Genomic DNA, 20,548 nt, shown 5'->3' with positions numbered 1-20,548 from the left:
AGATTTGATGCACTTCCCCCTTCTTCTTCCTTCCCTTCCTCCTTCCCCTACCACCCCTCCATCCACCATTGATTCTACCATACTATGATGTAAGGCTGGACAGACAAGTTTAGACTTTATTCAGTTGATGGGAAAAGCCTTTGAGGAGATCTGGCCCCTACAGAGGAATCCACACTAGCCACCACCTCAGTATGGACGTGGAGAGGGAAGCTGGGAGGGGGAGGCCCATCCTGAGACCTTCAGTCTACCAAGCTCTTCGAGGAGAAGGTGGAGGGATTCTGGGAATTTCTGACCACCTGTTCCCTTGTGGATGACATCTAATAGGCAGAGAGCAGCTATCAGGTCACATCACACTCATACACCCCTTCTCAACCATTTCACCCGAATTTGAGGTTAAGAGCAAACCTGTCTGCCCTCCAAAGAACTAAAGGAGCTAGATCCCAACAAAAAAGGCTTTTGGTCATTTGTTTTTTGATGAGAAGAGAAGGAATTACACTGAGAGGATCATTAGAATAATACGATACTTGTTGGTTATATCCCATTTATTGCAAACAGTCCGTTGGGAACAGGCTAGCTTATCAGGACCATTAGGACCCATTCCTCTGCTTGAGGGAGGGGAGAGGCAAAACCTTAAGGACTTACTTGTAGTGTCAGTTCAAACGAAGAGGAGATGCTGTCCTCAGCAAACCCCCACCCTAGGTAAATTCACCTCAAGGGAGCTTTGTTGATACCAAAACGGGGAATCTGACCTGGAGGGGCTCTATAGGAAGAGGCAGCAGATTTGAGAATGCCCTTGGCCCCCTCTGAGAAGGGAGAGCAAGTCATCCATTAGCTGGGGTCAGAGTTGCAAGGAGACACAATGAGGTTTGATGTTGAAAAAACCTTCCTAAGAATGAGAGCTCTCCCTCCATGGTCCCCAGGCTTTGTTGTAAGATCCTGTGGGGGATATTCCTTCCTCACCATAGGGTGAACGAGGTAGCCTCTGAAGTCCCGGGGAGCCTGCAATTATGAGACAGGGCAGGCTCCTTTTTCAGTTCATTTTTACATTCATTTGTTATTTATCTAATGTGTGCGAAGCACACAGTAGGGCTGTAACAGAAAGTCCCCTATATGGATCCCATCCTCAAGGGAGTTGGATCTCCTGAGAAAGACTTTATAGTGAACTTGGCTGTGTCCAAGCCTCCTCACACAGGACACTGTCCCGTCCACAACCTGTCCATACTCTACTGCATTTCCATTCCTTGGTGGTCAGCCTCTCTGCATAGAGCCAGCTCGATCCTCAGACCACAGGTTGTTTCTGGGCTAGTCCCATGTTAGTGCAGACCTTGAAGATCTAGGGTCACCTCCCCAACGCCATAGAACCTCCAGGGACAACTCCATTGGAGAAGTTTCCTAAAAATAGCATGCAGGATGTCCCAGAATTCCTAGTGTTGTCTCCAGTCTTAGAGCTGAGTTTAGACTTTGGGGCTGCCCTGTATATTTTATTGTAACTGGTTTTCCGAGTAGCAGTACGAGGGACGTCATCACAGCGTGATTTAGAGCCATTACGTGGGCTGACTCTCCACGTTTGTTCCCCACAGGTCTTCTTGGCCCTACCGCCTTGTCTGTAAACACCTCGACGACTCCAAACTCGCTCCTAAATGCTCTGAACAGCTCTGTGAGCCCCCTGCAGAGCCCGAGTTCTGGGACTCCGAGCCCTACGCTCTGGGCTCCCCCCCTCGCCAACACTTCGAGTGCCGCAGGTCAGCGTGCCGTGAGTGTAAAGGGAGGTAGCGGGGACCCGAGCACGTTACATAGGGTGTCTTCCCGGTAGAGCGTGAGCTCCTTGTGGGCAAGGGCGGGATTTTTGGTTGCTGTATTGATCAGCACCACGTGAGCTACAGACATTTAACAGATGTTTCTAGGGTTGACTTGGACGTGGAAATAAAAACAGAATCTTTACAGTGTCATTAAAACAAATGAGTACATATCAAGTCTGCTTAAAGGACCCTGCAAGGAACCCTAGTCCACCCTTATCAGTCGGTCAGTCAATAAGCATTTATTAAACACCTGCTGTATTATCAATACAGCACAGAGTAGATGAAATATAAATGTTGGTTATTATTATTGATGTTATTACTATTCCTATATGTCAGACACTGGAACCCAGAGCAGTGAAGACATTTGCCTGAGGTCACCCAGGGTCTGAGTAGCCAAACCAGTGTCCACACCCGCAATGTTATTTCCACTATTTCATGCTGACTCTTCCCCCATTTCCAGTCACTTTCCCTGCCAATCCGAAGGCTCCCATGGTCTTCCCAAGTGGCCATGCGATGAATGAATAGCATTTCTGCCATGTTAGCAGTGTAGCTAGCAGATTGACGTGCTGGAAAGTTACCCCAAAACAGGAGTCGGGGCTCTGAGTTGTAGACTAGCCTGTGCTCCTACCGAGCTCGCACAAGTGAACAAGCATTTATTAAGCACCAAGACCCGGGATTAGCTGTGTTCCTCTTCTGCTAACTGCTTCAGTCTTCAAAGATAGAGACCTTATCCTTTGGAGAAAGGGGCTGACTAGAAGTCATAGGGCCCCATCACATGAGCCCCAGAGCCCGGACCAGATTGCCCCCACAGGGCCTTCTGACCTCATAACTTGAGTGTGTAAGAGAGACTTAGACTCGGGGTAAATATCCCCCAGAGTGTGGGGGGATGGAACGCAGCTCTCCTTCATGGGTCCTGACTGCAGCAGCAGGAACCTCGTAATGACAGATTCTCCTTTGCTGTGCTCTCCTGCTAGGTTTTCCACCACTCCCACATCTCATGATTCCCTCCACCGCCCAGGCCACGCTGACCAGTATCTTGTTGTCTGGCGTACCTAGCTACAGCCAGACAACGCCATCTCCGCCTCCCGGCCTGACTCCTGTAGAAGTCCACGTCAACGGCATGCAGTCAGAAGTTCCCCAAGGCTCTCCTGCTCTCAATGGACATGTGCAGGTGAGCTCACTGAGCAGAGCAGGCCCAGGCCACCAGTTACCTGTACCTGGCAAAGCCCTGACTCTGTTCGTTTGTTTGTTTTTTTTAACCTTCACAATAAATATTTTTTTTTTGTGAGTATCTAGGTGAAACTAAAGCTCTGATTTTGTCCCATAATTGCTTCAGTCTTCAAAGATAAAATATGGTGCAATATCAACCTCATCCCTTGGAGAAAAAGTGCTGACTGGAAATCATGGTGACCCGTCACGCCAGACAAATGCCTCCGAGCAAGTGTCGTCCAAGTCCGGTGCCTCCGAAGGTAGGCCCCCTCCCCCCCTTTGTCCTTGCCCTCATTAGTCTGGAAGTGGTTCCTGCTCCAAGGGGGCACCATCCCCAGACAACTTGGGGTATAGCTGTATCTGGTTCTCTGGGGTGCTAAAGAAAATACCATGAAGAATGAAATAATTAAATCAGATAATTACTGTGGGTACAGTTAATTATGGCGGAGTGGATAAACCCTTGGACTTGGATTTATGTTCATGTTCTGCCACTTCCAACTTGGACAAATCCCCCGACATCTCTCTACCTCAGTTTCCTTATTAGGGCATTGAACTAAGCTCTCCAAGGACCAGACTAACTCTAAATCTGGGAGGCATTTCTAAAGCATTTTATCATAGACAACATGTAAAACACAGAAAAATAGAAACCAAAGTCTCCAAACTTCTGTGGTGGTTGTGTGCACAGCAGTGTCACCAGGTGTATATCTGTGCAGATTTTTGTGTGTGTGTATCCCACACCTACAGAGCCATACATACACATATATGTTTGTAGCAGATTTTAAAAAATGTATATCATACTAACGACAGCCTTTTCTTTCTTTCTTTCTTTCTTTTTTTTTTTAATTTACCAGATATTTGCATGGGTAATTTTACAGCATTGACAATTGTCAAGCCTTTTGTTCCAACTTTTCCCCTCCTCCTCCCCCCTCCCCCGCCAAGATGGCAGGTTGACCAATATATGTTACATATGTTAAAGTATAAATTAAATACTATATATATATATATATATATATATATATATATATATATATATATATATATATATATATATATATATATATATATATATGTATACATATGACAGCCTTTTCTATTCCAAATGGAGACTTCTAGAATTCCCACAGTTAGTAGGGCTTTGAATTGGGTGGCTATCATTTTTCTGTCTGAATCATTTGCATTTCTTCTACAAATACCTATTGGTGAATGTTTTTCTCCCCAGGACAGATGGTAAGCAACCGGAGGTCATTTTTGTCTTTGTATCTCCAGGCCCTGGTACATATTGGGTATTTTAAAAGCACCCGTTGGTATAGAAATTTCTGCCCAGTCTTTATTTTTTTTTTATTATATATATATATATATTTTATAATATTATCCCTTGTATTCATTTTTCCAATTTACCCCCCCTCCCTCTATTCCCTCCCCCCGACGACAGGCAATACCATACATTTTACATGTGTTACAATATAGTCTAAGTACAATACATGTGTGTGAATATCATTTTCTTGTTGCACAATAAACATTAGAATCCGAAGGTACATGCAACCTGGGCAGACAGATATCAGTGCTAACAATTTACATTCCCCTCCCAGTGTTTCTTCTCTGGGTGTATCTACCTCTGTCCATCATTGATCAACTGGAAGTGAGTTGGATCTTCTTTATGTTGAAGATTTCCACTTCCATCAGAATACATCCTCATACAGTATTGTTGTTGAAGTGTACAGTGATCTTCTGGTTCTGCTCATTTCACTCAGCAACAGTTGATTTAAGTCTCTCCAGGCCTCTCTATATTCCTCCTGCTGGTCATTTCTTACCGAGCAATAATATTCCATAACCTTCATATACCACAACTTACCCAACCATTCTCCAACTGATGGGCATCCATTCATCCTCCAGTTTCTAGCTACAACAAAAAGAGCTGCCACAAACATTTTGGCACATATATGTCTCTTTCTGCTCTTTAGTATTTCTTTGGGATATAAGCCCAGTAGTAGCGCTGCTGGGTCAAAGGGTATGCACAGTTTGATAACTTTTTGGGCATAATTCCAGATTGCTCTCCAGAATGGCTGGATTCTTTCACAACTCCACCAGCAATGTATTAGTGTCCCAGTTTCCCCACATCCCCTCCAACATTTGTCATTATTTGTTCCTGTCATCTTAGCCAATCTGACAGGTGTGTAGTGGTATCTCAGAGTGGTCTTAATTTGCATTTCTCTGATCAGTAGTGATTTGGAACACTCTTTCATGTGAGTGGATATAGTTTCAATTTCTTCCTCTGAGAATTGTCTGTTCATATCCTTTGACCATTTATCAATTGGAGAATGGTCTGCCCAGTCTTTATTAAACAGAACGTCCTTTTGGCTAATGGGTTTCATACCTGTACCATACCAAGATGGCGGCTATTTCTCATTTGGTCTTCCTTGACTTCCCAGGTTGCAATGATGCTTTTGTGGAAGTGGGAATGCCTCGAAGTCCTTCCCATTCAGCCAGTACCGCCGAGCTCAAGCAGATGATGACTTCCTCCAAGGTGTCCTGCTCCAAGAGGCAGACAGTAGAATTACTGCAAGGCACAAAGAACTCTCATTTACAGTAGGTATTGGCTTCATAGTCAATTTAGTATTTAGCATTCTTGAGAACTTGCTGCATTGTTGCTGAGGTAGAATCTTCTGGGTTACCTTGGCTTTATCCAGGAAGATTCTGTGGCTGATTTAGTCCAGCTTGACTCATTTATCTTCCCTCCTATGCTGCTTATTATTTACTGTTATCCTTCTGATGATTCACTATAAAGGGCTGTATTGAAAGCAATTTAGCTCTATTTGGGAAAATGAAAGGACCTGGGTTCAAATCCCAGCTCTCCATTCTTCAATGAGTCATTCTTAACCTTCATAGGGAACAGTTGTATGGTGTGACTTAGATTTAGAAAACTTGTTCTTTCTCCTTCATTTCTCTTTCCCTTCTCTTCTCCATCCTTCTATACTCCCATCTCTTCTTCCTCCTCTCTATCTCATCTTTTTTCTTCTGCTTTCCTCTCCCTTCATGTTTCCCCTTCCCCTTTCCCCTCTCCACATTCATCCCCCACCTTCAGTTTAGGTTTTATAGTTTGTGATAATTTTCTGAAGTATTTAAAACACCCACCCTGAGGTCTGAAAATGTTACTGATTTAGGTTTGACCTTCTATTCATCTTCCGTAATCTTCTTTGTTGTAATCATAGATGTCTCTTTATATTTGTCACTTACCATTTTCCACTATTTTTTGTCTGTATTGACTTATAAATTATCCCTCAGCCTTCAGATGAGGGCCCCAGTCTTTGAGAAAAGATTTCTCCCCCCGCTCCAGCTCCAGCCCCAAGGACTTTTTCTCTTTGGGATGGTTTTCACTGCATTGTATATGTTCCAGATCATGTCTGTCACATACATAAGTGTACTTGGTCATCCAGTTTGTACCTCGCATAAGGGAAAATTCACTCCCATTAATAGCCCAGAACTATAATGATAGCTGGTATTTATCTGGTACTTTAAGGTTGCAAAGCACTTTATATGCACTGTCTTATTTAGTCCTTCTTAGTCCCTTTTAATAGATGAGGAAATTGAGGCTGTGAGAAGTTAGGCGATATTTGTGTAGGGTCACACAACAAGCAAGCTCTGAGATGAGATTTGAACTCGGGTATTCTCAGCTCTCAAGTGCAGCACTCTTTCCCACTCCATCCCAGTTTGGGGGAAGATGGTAGTGCTGGTGACTTCACTTCCTGTTACCCCCCTCAGGATCGTGCTTCAGCTAAGCTGACCTGCCTGCACCACAGATGGAAGAATTTGATAGTTGGATATTGATTTTGCCTTATTTTTTAGAATTCTGTCCTTGGCTTGTGTGGGAAGCAGTTGTTGACTATGGATGGAGTTCTTGCATGGACTATGAAAAAGCTTAACCTACATGAACCTGAGAATATCTTCCAGCATCCCACAAGTGTCTCACGTACAATGTGAAAATAGAATCCTCTCGATTTTTTAGGATCTTACAGAGATCTATGAGCCTCTCTCTCTTGCCCAAATATTCTGCTGCCCCTCAGGTTAACTAGGCTTAATTTACTCAGTCAATAAACAATTTTAAGTACTACTTACTGTGTATCAGACACTGTACTAAACACTGGGAACACAAATAAAATGAAAACAAAGACATTCCTGCCCTCAAAGAGTGAACAATCTAATGGGGGCAGCTGAAAAGCAGGGAGGCTGTGTGCCTGTGGAATGATGAGGATGAGGTGAAGGTATCTGATTACTGGGGTGTGCTTAAAAAAAAGTCCAAAAATAAGGCATCTCTTGGTAAATGGGGAGAAGATTGCGCTAAGGCCCTGGAGGACATGACCCCATCCTCCAGTCAGAGGTTCCTGAGACAGATCCAGTCTTGCTGGATAATGAAGGTTGTCCATGATGAGTTTTTTGAAGAAGAAAAGCATGATGGGAAGAGAAGTCCAAAAGCGATGTAGCTGATGGTAAATGAGGAGGCCATTGATACTTGGACCATAAAAAGGGAGACCTTTGGTTTATGATTGAGGGCTAACCTTCAGACTTTCTTCCTTAGTACCACTGAACGCTTGCTGTCCGACCCAGAGCTGAGTGCGTCAGAGAGTCCTTTGGCTGATAAGAAGGCCCCAGGCAGTGAACGGGCAGCTGAGAGGGCAGCAGCGGCCCAACAGAACTCAGAAAGGGTTCGTCTCACTCCACGATCGTCATATGTCAACATGCAGGTAGGTACTGGTACGGAGGTTGCCCCAGCTAATCACATGGAGCTTCTACCAGTGCTGGGTCTTTTATACTCCTGTTTGAGGTGACCATAACGGCAGGGTTATAAAAGATCCGTCACCGATGGGCGTAAAGAGCTGTGCTGAGGTTGACTTGATTGGCATGGAGCCTCAATCCTGGATGCTTTTCCAGTCTTTGGAGACTTAATAAGGTTGTCCTTTCCTTAAGAGTAGAACAGACCCCAAGTGACAGAGAACAGATCCCAAGTTCACAAGCCACGTGATGGCCAGACAAAGTAAGGCAGTTGGCCCTTCCCCACCCTGGGGCGCATAGCAAGTCTTCTTCACTCAAACCAGCCAGGAAACAATGAGGCAATAAGTGACTTATGGGTGAGTCCTTTGTCTGTCTGCCAGTTCTGGTCTGGTAACCAAACAAAAAAACTTTTTATGAGTTAAGCAGACAAGAAACAGAATTACCTGTGTGTTCTCTGAATCCAGGAGTCAAATTCCTTGATTATATTTTTGCCTTTCCAGAAGCAGGCTCTCCAGCATAGTTTAAATAGTCTGGAAGTAGACAGAACTGATTAAGTATATTCAGGAAATGAGGCATCAATCGGCCAAGTCCCTTTGAGTTAAATTGATATTTATGTTATATTTATTTATATAAGTATTTTTTTAACTCCAAAATTTAGTAATTCAAAAAAGTATTTATTGAGTACTTCATGCATGCTCCTAGGCACTCTTTGAGTGATCTCTGCCTGCATCGACTTTACCATCAGAACTTGGTTTAAAAAAAAAAAATCTCAAAGCTCAGTAGAGGAGGAAGTACTTAAATCTGATTCCTAAAAACTGAGTTCTAAATTGTTTACTTGACAGCAAAATTTGCCTTTAGAATTAAATGCCACTTTGCCTATTAGTAATGACATTTTGTCCAGGAGTCATAAGACCATCATCAACTTGTGTTTATTCGTGGATAAATTACTAGTCATGGCTTTTGTTGCATGCTTTGCTTTTGGTTGCTGGAAAAGACAAATTATAATTTGTAAATGTCAGAAAAGGTAAAAGGGGTGTGTGTGTGTGTGTGTGTGTGTGTGTGTGACAGAGACAGAGACAGAGAGACAGAGAGAGATAGAGAGAGAAAATTTGCCTGTAGTTAATAGAAGATAAATCCTTTTTAACTTTAGTGTCAACCTTATGATCTAAGCCAACCTCTGTGATATTTGTTTTTTTTTTTTTCTTGGACTATAGTGACTCTTCAGTGCCTTCTCTCTCTTCTTGGTTCTCTTTTTGACAAGAGATAATTCAGCAGTGTGTAGCAAGAAGAATTGCAAATGTTTCTTTTGGCCCAGGTGATCATTTCCTGATGAAAGATTTTCATATATAAGAGATACATTTACCTCATCAGTCCAGTAGATTTTCATATATAAGAGATACATTTACCTCATCAGTCCAGTAGCTATCTCCATCTCTTGCAGTCGCTAAAAGGAAAGGTTGCTATAATCATCAAAATAAAAAAAAAAAAAAATCAAAGAGCAGTGGATGCCATTTCCTAGGGAATCAATCATCAGACACATGGGAGATGGGAGCAACAGAAGTGAAAGGGTGGAAATCAGGAAGGTCCAAGTTTAAGCCCTGGCTCACGTACATCCTGGCTCTGTGACCTAAGACAGCTTATGTGGCAGAGAAGGTACCAGCATGCATTAGTAGAGGGAATTTTCTTATTAGTAATTCCCTCTACCATTGAAACCAGAGGTCTGAGGGGAAAAGGAGTTAATTATTTATCTCTATATTAATAATTATTAGTTAATTATCTAATGGTGGTCATCTAGACCTTCTTCTAGTACATACGTCATCTTGTATATACCATCTTTGTCAGTGACTGAGTAGGAAAAGGGAAATTTGGAGAAATGCTAAGTAGAATCTTTTCTCAGTGTGGTATAATATACAGAAGTCAGGAGGCACCTGGGCTTCATTCCTACATCTGACATACACTCATCTGTGAAAATGTGGGAGTCACTAAATATCTAGGGTTCCTGAGCCTAATTTCTGAATCTTCCTTTATTTGTGGCTAGATAGCCTTTAGCTCTATCATCTAATAATATGCAAAGATGGAGATGTCAGTATCTATTCTGCATTCCTCACAGGGTAATCATGAGGATCACATAATGGTGGCAAAGGGAAGGGAAGCAGCCTTTCTTAGTGTTTACTATGTGCTTTTACAGATACCTCACTTGATTCTCACAATAATCTTGGGAGGCAAGTGCTCTCTATCCACTGGACCATCAAGCTGCATCAAATAAATAATATAATTTCAGCATTCTGCCATATAAATGGTAAGCTGTAATTAACGCTCTTTGGACCAGACCTCTGATTTCCCTGGTATAAGAAACTCCTGAGTAGAAAATTCTATGAAGTCTGGCTTTGAAATTTTTACTTTTGGAGGATTACCTAGGACATTTGAGAGTAAGAGTTAACAACGGTCACACATCCAGTATCTGAACCATGAGTTTTCGAAGCTAGATTTCTATTCATCATAAAATTCTACCTCTCATTGTTATTAAGATGGTTAAAAATTCAAGGAGTAAAATGAAATTTCAGGAGTTATTTGTAAACTTTTATATCATCATTATCATTTGTATGGTGCTTTAAGATTTGCGAAGAACTTCACAAATACTTTCTCATTTTGGTCCTGTCAGCAGCTCCATAGGAATGCTTTAAATGATTCTCTTTTATTAAATAACTTTATATTTTAGGATCACATCTTGGGTTACATCTGGAATTCCTTCACTCTTCAGAACATATCATTCCATTAATCTTGAGTTACTCACATTTCTTTTCCTTTATATTTTAAAATCTTTTTTGATGATAATTTACAGAATTAATTATCATTGGAAATTATTAACCTTTACCTTTACTACCTTGGAATTGACAGCATAGGATTTTTGTTTGGGAGGCAATCCATGCATTATTTTGGTTTATGTTTTTAGAAGTTCTGAACCGTTTTACTGTATTATTTTTTGCATTGTGGTGGTCAGGAGTTTTTGCCTTCTGTTCTGAGAAAGCCAAGATCCTTAAATTTTCTCTATATCCTGTCTTAATGAACATAATATTTTTCATGCTTAAAGATCATATGTTCTTTTAATGTAATTGTTTGGTTGCTATTATTCAGCTAGATTTTTTTCACTTCTTTATAGCTATATTTATTTCCTCTAGTATTTTTTTTTTTGATAAGGTTTGTCATTATTTCTTGGTAAGATTTGTCATTGTGCATTTAAGTTTTTCTATTCTGCCAACTATTTCTACTGATAAGCCGCCATTTTTCTTTCTCTCTTAAACTCTTGGGAATTGCTGTGGAACCATACTCTCTTAAGAATCCATAGGATCTTCTGCCTTATCAAATGTTGATTCAGTTTCTTTTGTCTTGGCAATATTTATTCAGAAATGCTTGAACTTGTTGACCCAGAGATCAGCTTTGCTTCTGTTTTAATATCTTTCCTATTGATTTAGGTGCCAGTGCTCAAGGTTTTTGACTGATTTTTCTCCCTCTTGAGATATTTGATAATGTAAATCTCTTTTTCTTATATTCCTTTATTGTTCACTTTCTGACCCCTTCCTCTTTGATGTCAGATTCCCTGGCATTTGACATAAAAGTTACCTCAGCCTTCTCTTTTGCTGGAGAATTAACAGTTGCTGTCTCCTGAGGGGACAGACTCTTTTTCTACAGGTCTTATATATTCTCCCCATATGCTGGTACATTTTCACAGTTACCTCTGCTCTTTATTTCTCTGGTTGAAAGTTACTACAGTATATATCATGATGCCATCTCAGGCCCAGTTTGTTCACTTTTCTGTGTTTTACTACTTTGTATGAGTGGGTAGCAAAGTCAAAGAAAGATGGAGCAAAGTCAGAGACAGGATGTGCCAGCAGAGACTCTGGAAGCAATAAGGATATTACTACATGAGTCTCTTTGTGCCATCCTGCCCAAGAGTAAGGGCTGGAGGAAAAGGAGGAAAATGAGTGTACATGTTAACAGGAAATAGTCTTATCTGCTGTTACTTTATCAGATTGCTATTTCATTATATTTCTTGATGGAGAGGCGGCTGCATTTATCTGCGGCCCAGAATCCTTATTTTGGTAAGTTTTAAGAGTTTGTAAAGATCGGAGGAAGTGGTTGGTCCCCTGTCTTTACCATATTGCTTTTCAACATGTAAATGTCATTTTTTTTCCTTCATCCCCATGAATATATGTGACTGAGAGAGACTCTGATGCTCAAGCCCCACTTTAGTCAATAGTGACAACTTTTGTGCAGTAAACCAATGCTCTTCCTGAGGAGTTCAGCTGGGTTGACTTAATATGGGTAGCCCTTTTAGGGACAGCCATCTCCTTGGATTGAAAGTGATGGATAGCCACTGATTAATGCTCTTTGACTGAAATTATTGGGGCTACAGAGCTTCCAAGTGTGGGTTAGGAGAACCCATTTGCATCCAGAAAGATTGGGAACAATGAATCTATTTCTGCATCTTCAAAGTGAGAAGGTTGGACTAGGTGATCAGATAGAATAATGACTTTGTAAAGCACTCAATTGACCTTAAAAGTGCTGCATCCAGTCCATCAATTGTGGAACTGCCAATCTCTCCAAAGTCCCTTTGGTTTCTAACATTTTATGTTTCAGAAGAACTTATATATAGTTATAAATATGGAATTTACAAGGGTATTTGAGATTATTGAGTCCAAGACCCTTTTTTCATGCACTGAGGCCCAGCAAGGGCAAATGACACAGATCGTAGCAGCCTCAAGGTCCCACCCCAGGTCCCTTTTTTCCTACAGTATGTTACTGGGATAGTGACTTGAGAGACAATCATGTTTGGACCAAGTCATTCGTTTAGTCAATATTTACTGAGCACCCGGTTTGAAGGCACTCTGCAAGTACTGGGCAGCAAATAGAACTTGAGGTTTGATTGTTTAATATCCTCTAATGTCATTGCAAGCTGAAGTCAAGCAATATTGCAGTTTGATTTAATAATCTCACTTGAAGCAATCGAAAAACCATTAATGGTCCTAGAGAATAGATAATGAATCAAATCTATCTCCCCTCAGCAAAGTGTGTGTGTGTGTGTGTGTGTGTGTCTGTGTGTGTGTGTGTGTGTGTGTGTGTGAAGGTTATAAGGACAAAATATTATAAACCTTCTCAGACATGATGGTGGCAATTGGGTGCTTCTGTCTACCTGTTTTGTTTTTTTTTTTTTTTCCTTACAAGAAATGATTCGACTTAGGAGAGAAGGGGAGAGAATTTTCCAGGTGTAAAAATAGAATGAGACATAATCCATAGAAATCAAACTTCTTTAAAAAAAACAGTCCACCGGTATCTTGACAGCAAGTTCTTTCTTTGCAATAGAATTCCCAAATCCTTGACATCAAATCCAGAGGCTTGCCAAGTCAGACTTATTATAAATGAGAGATCCTTTTAGAACAACTGATTTCTGGGAAAGAGTGCAGGAATTTGGGGTTTAATCTTACTATTTCAGGAATGTGCTTTCACAAGCCAGATTATGATGACCTATTAGTTTGAGTCACTGATATTTATTTCCTTGTGTGTTAAATGTTAATCATAACTAGATTTTTTTAAGTTAAAGGAGACAAGTTGATTCAGTATCTCTTGGGAAAGTCAACTAATTATTTATTACCCTAATGAGATAGTTCAAATGATCCGATAGAATACAAGCTCTTGGGGAGGAGGACTGTTTTGTTTTTCTCTCTAGTTCCTAGTACGGTGGTAAACACATAGTAGGTACTTCATAGTTGCTTGTTGATTGATTGGTTTCTCTTTTAGATGCCCCAGACTTTCATTGGATGGCTAACATGTTATGGTACTGAGATTATCATTTGTCCCTCAGGACTTCATGATATGTAGTTAAAACTTTTGCTTTTAGAATGTGAGTGTTGCTGTGACCCACGGCGAAAAGAGAAATAAAGAATGTTTTGTTTGGTTAATTTTTCAGGCATTTGACTATGAACAGAAGAAGTTGCTAGCAACCAAAGGTATGTAGTCCATTAGTCTCCTACAAAATGCCTCTGTTTCTCAGTAGACCCATAAACATATTTTCCAGTGCTTGTGTTTGACTCACTTTGCCCATAATGAAAAAGGTTTATCTGTACTTAAAAAAAGGAAAAGAAAAATAAAACAAAGCAAAACAGTGGCTTAAATTGTATACTGTCTGTATCGGCCCTCAAGAAGGATTAAGTCAAATTGACAGTGGCAAGGATATTGAATCCTAAAGTCAGAGGCCCTGAATTTGAATCCTGGCTCTTTGACTTGGCATCTTTGTGACTGTGGCCTGTTATTCTGTGCCGATTTGTGATATATATAGACAGCTAAATGTCTCGGTAATTAGAGTTCTGGGTTCAAATTTGGCCTCAGACACTTACTTAAGTTGTATTATCCTTGAAAAGTCACTTCATCCTGTTTGCCTCAGTTTCTTGCACTGTAAAATGGGAATGATCAAAAAGTTTTATAATTATCAATGCCGAAAAATTACCCAGGCATATATCTTGTAAATAAAAAGCTATAATAAAAGAAATGGGAATGATAATAATAGCACTTGTTTCCCATGTTCTTGGGTCAAGTGAGATAATATTCATAAAGGTGTTTGTAAACTTTGAAGTGCTCTATAAATGCTATTATTTTAAGTTATATTACTATATTATATTGTTATTGAGTGTTCTATAAGTGCTATTATAGTAAGTTATTATTATTAAGTACTCTATAAATGCTATAATATTAAGTTATTTGATATTATGTTATGTATTCTATAAATGCCATTGTATTAAGTTATGTTATTAAATATTCTATAAATACCGTTATATTGTTATGTATATTATTAAATGCTATAATATTAAATTATTCTACATTCTATAAGTGCTATTATATTAAGTTATTATGTTATTATTAAGTACTCTTAAATGCTTTACATTGAGTTACATTATTATATTAAGTGTTCTATAAGTGCTATTCTATTAAATTATATACTATTAAATGATCTATAAATGCTATGTTATTATATAACTTTATTATTAAGTGCTCTATAATTGCTAGTTATTCTTCTTATTGTTAAAGATTATGCTCTTGGTTGTATAAAACCTTGTTTGAGAGGATAATTTAAAAGAACCTGGTTGATTGCTCCATGTGTCTCCCCACAAAAGCAATGCTGAAAAAGCCAGTGGTGACCGAAGTGAGGACCCCAACCAACACGTGGAGTGGCCTGGGATTTTCCAAGTCCATGCCGGCCGAGACCATCAAGGAGCTGAGGAGGGCCAATCACGTCTCCTATAAGCCCACCATGAGGACCACCTATGAGGTAAGCTCCCTCCTGGCGCTTCCTTGTTGTCACCTCTGCGTTTGGCACTTGGAGCCCACAGACTTCCATTCAGTAATACAAAGGGGTGAGTGAGCAAGGGAGAGAATTGGCTTGGATTCTATTCTCCATTAACTAGATTATCATAAAATAGCAATAGTTTTAGGGACCCATTTCTGGCTTTCAAAGCTAGGGACCATTTGATGTGTGTGTGTGTGTGTGTGTGTGTATGTGTGTGTGTGTGTGCTCATACATAGTAAATCAAACTACAGAACAGAGGATAGACAAAGGATGACCGTCCCATCCTCTACAGTGGTTAGCCAAGACCTTCGTTCGAGGGGGGCTGCCTTCTGACAGAAGGGGAAATGATGCAAAGAGATGAGGAAAGCCCGCTTTTCAAAGAGCAAACAGCCAACAGTCCTGAGCATTTGGACCTGCCAAAGCTCAGCAGGAAATATCTCCGAGAAGAGCCCTCCACTATTTTATGGGTCCCAGATGTTGGCTCTGCTGTGCGTATTGATGTGGAGGGCCTGGCTTCCTGATGCACGGAGGTAGGAGCCAAACCCCATTGGGCTCCGTAGCACTGACAGGCAAGGACCTGCCAGTTTGGAGATAGCCAGCTTTTGACTGTTGATCTATGAGAAAATACAAGGAAGTCATCCAGGCCCATATTTTAGAGGGGGAAAAAAATGAGCAATCAACTGAAATGGAATGTTTCTCCTTTGAAAGACAATTGGGTAATGACTCGTCTGCTAACGAAGGCTTAGGATGGGCTTTTTTCTTCTTTAATGGACCTAGTTGTTCCCGTAAAACTCGAGGAAATGTGTTCTTTTTCAACGTTCCTTTTGAATTCCAGAAACTTTCAGTGGAAGCAAAAGGAAGCTATTTTTAAGGACCTGGAAAGAAAGCTCTGGTGCATTTTGTTCTCGGGGTTAGATTACAGTAGTGATGCAAGGGACTTATGGGAATATCATTTGAGTTACTTTTGGAATTTTTAAACTCTGAAATAAACACTTAATTTAGTTTTCTTATGGAGTTAACTTCCTGGGAGAAGCCTTAAAAATCTAGTCCTGCCCCCTCATTGGACAGATGAGGAAACTGAGGCCCAGAGAAGTGATTTTTCCATGATCACATAGTAGCAGAGCTGATAATTGTTATAAAAAAAATTCTAACCTCTCCCCCACCCTAACCCCCACCTTGGCGCTTTCCACTACATAGAACATCACCAAGGATAACTGCAGTCCCACTTTGTTCCATGTTCCATGTAGCCATGACAAGTCTATAATTTTTAGAGATGGATAGTCAGAGAAAAGGAAAATCATCAAACCCCAGGGTCCCCCAAGCCCACAAACTCTCAGCTTAATGTGCAGCAGCAGCCCCCAGGCTTAATAACTCATGGCCATAATAAAAAGAAGGAAGCCTGGGAAGTTTCTGGGCATTCCTAATGTCAGTTCTTTGGGGAAGGCAGTTTCCTCATTGCAGACCTGCCGCAGCTGTCCTGGACCAGCTGCTTTTAAACAACTGCTCACATCTGGCTTTTCAGTGATCCTGAAGGGGAACAAGAGAAGCTCAAAGTCTTGGAGCCTAACCTCCATGGCCTGCACAGGGGAGCCATTCAGCTTTGCTGAGGGGAGCTCAGACTGGGTGGCAGGGGAGAGGAATCTCACTGTCTTCCTGTTACATCTAGGGGCCATTATTATCCCTATTGTACAGATGAGAAGTTAATTCACTTATCTAGGATCACCAGGAAGTATCTGCATCCAGATCTTTGTGAAACAAAATCTAGTGCTCTATCCACTATACCTTCCTAATTCTCTGCATTAACAAAACATGGACGTCAAGGTTCAATCCCTGGTGCTCTTCAGTTGTCCTTACGACTTTACACTACCCCAAAGTTTAGCTTTAATCTTTAGAGATTGTCAGAGTTAATGTCATCAAATGGAAAGCATTGGCTTTGAGGTTTGAAGATTTGGGTTCAAATGCCAGCCCTGCCACTTATTAGTTGTATAACCTTGAACAAATTCACCTTTCAGCCTTAGTTTTTTCAACTATAAAATGAAGGGGTAGGACTGGATTTTTTTTTTTTTTTGGTGGCACTTTTTTTTTTAACATTTTATTTTTTTCTAATTACATATAAAAAAGCCTTTTAACATTTGTTTTAATTTTTTTTAATTCCAAATTCTCTCTCTTCCTTTCTCTTTTCCCTCCTCCTAAGCCAGCAAGCAATTTGATATAGATTATACATGTAGAGTCATGCAAAACATATTCCCATATTAGTCGTGTTGGGACCAGGAAAAAAAAACTCACATATAATAAAATGAAACACGTATGCTTTAATCTGCATTTAGACTCTTATCCTTTCTTTCTATGGAAGTGCATAGCATTTTTCATCATGAGTCTTTTAGAACTGTATTGCTGAGAACAGCTAAGTCATTCACAATTGAGCATGGTACCATATTGTTGTTACTGTGTACAGCGTTCTATTAGTTCTGCTCACTTCACTTTGCATCAGTTCATGTACATCTTCCCAGGTTTTTCTGATGCCATCTTCCCTTCTGAAACCATTTCTTTCTCTATAGTACAACAGCACCCATTACAATCATATACCACAACTTCTTCAGCCATTCCCCAATTGATGGCTATCCCCCTCAATTTCTAATTTTTTATTTACCATCATAAAAGATCTGTAAATATTTTTGAACAAATAGGTCCTTTTTCTTTTTCTTTGATCTCTTTGGATATAGATTTTAAAATGTCATTGCTGGATCAGAGATTATGCATTTTATAGCCCTTTGGATATAGCTTCCAGTTGGTCTCTAGGATGCTTGGATCAGCTCACAATCTCACCATCCATGCCTTAGGACAGGACTAGATTTTTAAGATTTTTCAGGAAGTTAATTCCATAATAAAAGTTAACTTATCTTCTGTGAGTTGTAGTTTTCTCTTCTTCTCCATCCCCCTTTCCCTCAACCTACAAATTAATTTACTCCTTATTGTCTTTCTTTGGACTCTTTTTTTAATCGCAGGGATCATCAATGTCTCTCTCACGGTCCAACAGTCGTGAACACCTGGGAAGTGGAAGTGAATCTGATAACTGGAGAGATCGGAATGGAATTGGCCCTACTCCTCACAGCGAATTTACAACTTCTCTTGGGAGCCCCAAACGCAAGCAAAACAAATCAAGTAAGTTTCGACTTTACTCTGGCTTTCATCTTTAGTCTGTGAAGTGGGTTTCTCTTTTTTTTTTCCCCTGTATTTTCTAATCACTTGTTAGATTTGTTGATTTCTTCCTCATGTGCTTTCATCCCTATCTTTATTTACTTGATATTTTTATTGTATTCTCTGATTGTTTTTCTGAACAATTTGGACATTCTTGGAGTTGCTCCATTCTTGTTTCAGGAGCTTTTGAGAAATTTTTGTAATATCTTTACTTTTTTCATTATATTTTAACTAAGTTGCTTTTATTATGAAGTCTTTATTCACCAAGAACATGGTTTTCCTCTGAGATGCTTTTATTTGAGTAAGTTTTCTGTTTTCAGAATTTTCTATAGGGTTTGCTCCAGATATACTTCCTTGCTTCTTTTCTAAGGGCTTCTGGACTTTCTCTTCTACCCTATAGCTGCATTTTCTTTTTTTTTATTTAGAATTTTTTTCCCACAGTATATATGCATGAGTAATTTTTTTATAATATTATCACTTGTATTCATTTTTTCATAGCTGCATTTTCTTTTATATCTTGTCTCCTCCAATTAAAGGGTGAGCTCCTTGAAAACACGGACTATTGATTTTTTTCTTTTTGCTGAGGCAATTGGGGTTAAGTGACTTGCTCACAGTCACACAGCTAAGATGTGTTAAGTATCTGAGGCCGGATTTGAAGGCAGGTCCTCCTGATTGCCGAGCTGGTGCTCTATCCACTGTAGCTGCCCTGTTCCTTTTGATTTTTAAAATCTCTTTGTTTCCTCATCGCTTAGCACAGTCCTTGCACATTGTAGACACTTAGCTGATTTTTCATTCGTTTACAGCAAAGCTTTTCTTTTTTGAAGCCCCAGTGGAGCCTCCCCTCAGTTCTTGCTGCCTATTCATTTTCTCTCACACACTCAGGCTGAACAAGGTCCTAGCTTTTGAGGACCAAAGATAACCCACTGGGATGCTGCTACAGAGAGACTTGTTCCTTTGGGGCCCTTTTTGAGCAATCCAAGTATTTTAAGTTCCCTCCTCTCTGAAACTGGCTTTCTTAATCCCTCCTTGACTTCCCAGGGCTCTCCTCTCAAATAGCCTGGATCCTCTCACACCTGGACTCCTGCCATAGCTTCTGGGAAGGGGAGGTATCTCTCCTCCCTCTGGTGATGATTTCCCTAACACTCAGGTTGGACTATCTCAGTGCAGTACTCATAAAGCTCCAGTGTCTTCCTGTTACCTTCAGGGTTAAAAATAATGTCTCTGTTTGGCCTCTGAAGCCCCTTGTGGCCTTGCCCCTTCCTGCTTTTCTAGCCTTCTTTACCATTTCTGTGGTTCAGGAATCCCACCTTCTGGGCACTCCTTACAGTTCATACTTCCTCTGCCAATCTCTTCCCTTCTCGCGGCCTCTGCTTTCTCCAGTGAAGGGGCTGTCTAAAGAAGGAACAAAAAAAGGCCACATATTTGCCCAAACAAGCACAGCCATGCTCTTTGTGGCAGCAGAGACTTGGAAACTAAGTCAGTGTTCATTGGTTGGGAAGAGCTGTAGCACTGAATGGAACATAATGTTATTGCCAGCAAGAAATGGGAAGGGTCAGTCATTTGGGTCTCATGGAGAGAAGATGTGTCTGGTAGCCAGCCCTTCAAGCACTAGGCTGGGGATCAACAGAAACGGGTTGTGAGAGAAAAGGAACAAAAAGAGCCAGGAGCCAAAAGTGAACTTGGATTATTCAGGGATGCCAAAGAGATGGGCTTGATAGGGGGAGAGGGGTTATCCACTCCTCAGATTCTTTGTCTGATGATAGAGAAGGGACCCTGAGAACGACTGAATCTGCACGCAGATGGTAACAGAAGATGGATAAGCCCAGCTTTTCCCACTTTCAACCCAGCATGCTTTGCATTGTCTTAAGCTGCCTCTTGGAACTGATCCAGTCGTAAATTATCAGCATTTCTAGAGAGTTTTATGATCTGGAAAACACTACTCATATCACCTCACTCAATTTTCATAACAACCCTGCAAGATAGATGCTGCTCTTATTCCCACCTGATCCTTGAGGAAACTGAGGCAGGCAGCGGTGAAGTGATCCACTCAGAATCACAAAGATTGTAAGTGTCTGAAGCAGAATTGAAACTTGGATCTTCTTTCCTCCAGGTTGAGTCCTCCGTCCACTGCATCTTCAGAATATAAAAGGCAGGAATTGCCTTTCTTTCTCCTTTTGTTTGTATTCAGTGCCTAGAACATAATAAGAGCTTTTAAAAAATCCTTCTTCACTTGACT

The 20,548-nt window shown here is 40.6% G+C and overlaps 1 protein-coding gene across 3 annotated transcripts in view; it reads left to right on the top strand.

The window, feature by feature from the left end:
* BICC1 (BicC family RNA binding protein 1) overlaps positions 1–20,548 on the top strand; it is a 270,972-nt gene that overhangs the window by 229,874 nt on the left and 20,550 nt on the right. For all 3 annotated transcript variants that reach the window (XM_074297058.1, XM_074297060.1, XM_074297059.1), the window contains 8 exons: positions 1,581–1,742; positions 2,774–2,970; positions 3,136–3,268; positions 5,438–5,594; positions 7,582–7,747; positions 13,741–13,780; positions 14,942–15,096; positions 18,120–18,276. In XM_074297058.1, the coding sequence (XP_074153159.1) occupies positions 1,581–1,742; positions 2,774–2,970; positions 3,136–3,268; positions 5,438–5,594; positions 7,582–7,747; positions 13,741–13,780; positions 14,942–15,096; positions 18,120–18,276 (1,167 nt within the window). The remainder of the gene's footprint in view (positions 1–1,580; positions 1,743–2,773; positions 2,971–3,135; positions 3,269–5,437; positions 5,595–7,581; positions 7,748–13,740; positions 13,781–14,941; positions 15,097–18,119; positions 18,277–20,548) is intronic.

Source organism: Sminthopsis crassicaudata, chromosome 2 (genome assembly GCF_048593235.1).
Source record: "Sminthopsis crassicaudata isolate SCR6 chromosome 2, ASM4859323v1, whole genome shotgun sequence".
NCBI lineage: Eukaryota > Metazoa > Chordata > Mammalia > Dasyuromorphia > Dasyuridae > Sminthopsis > Sminthopsis crassicaudata.
This window is presented reverse-complemented; position numbering and strand designations above follow the sequence as displayed.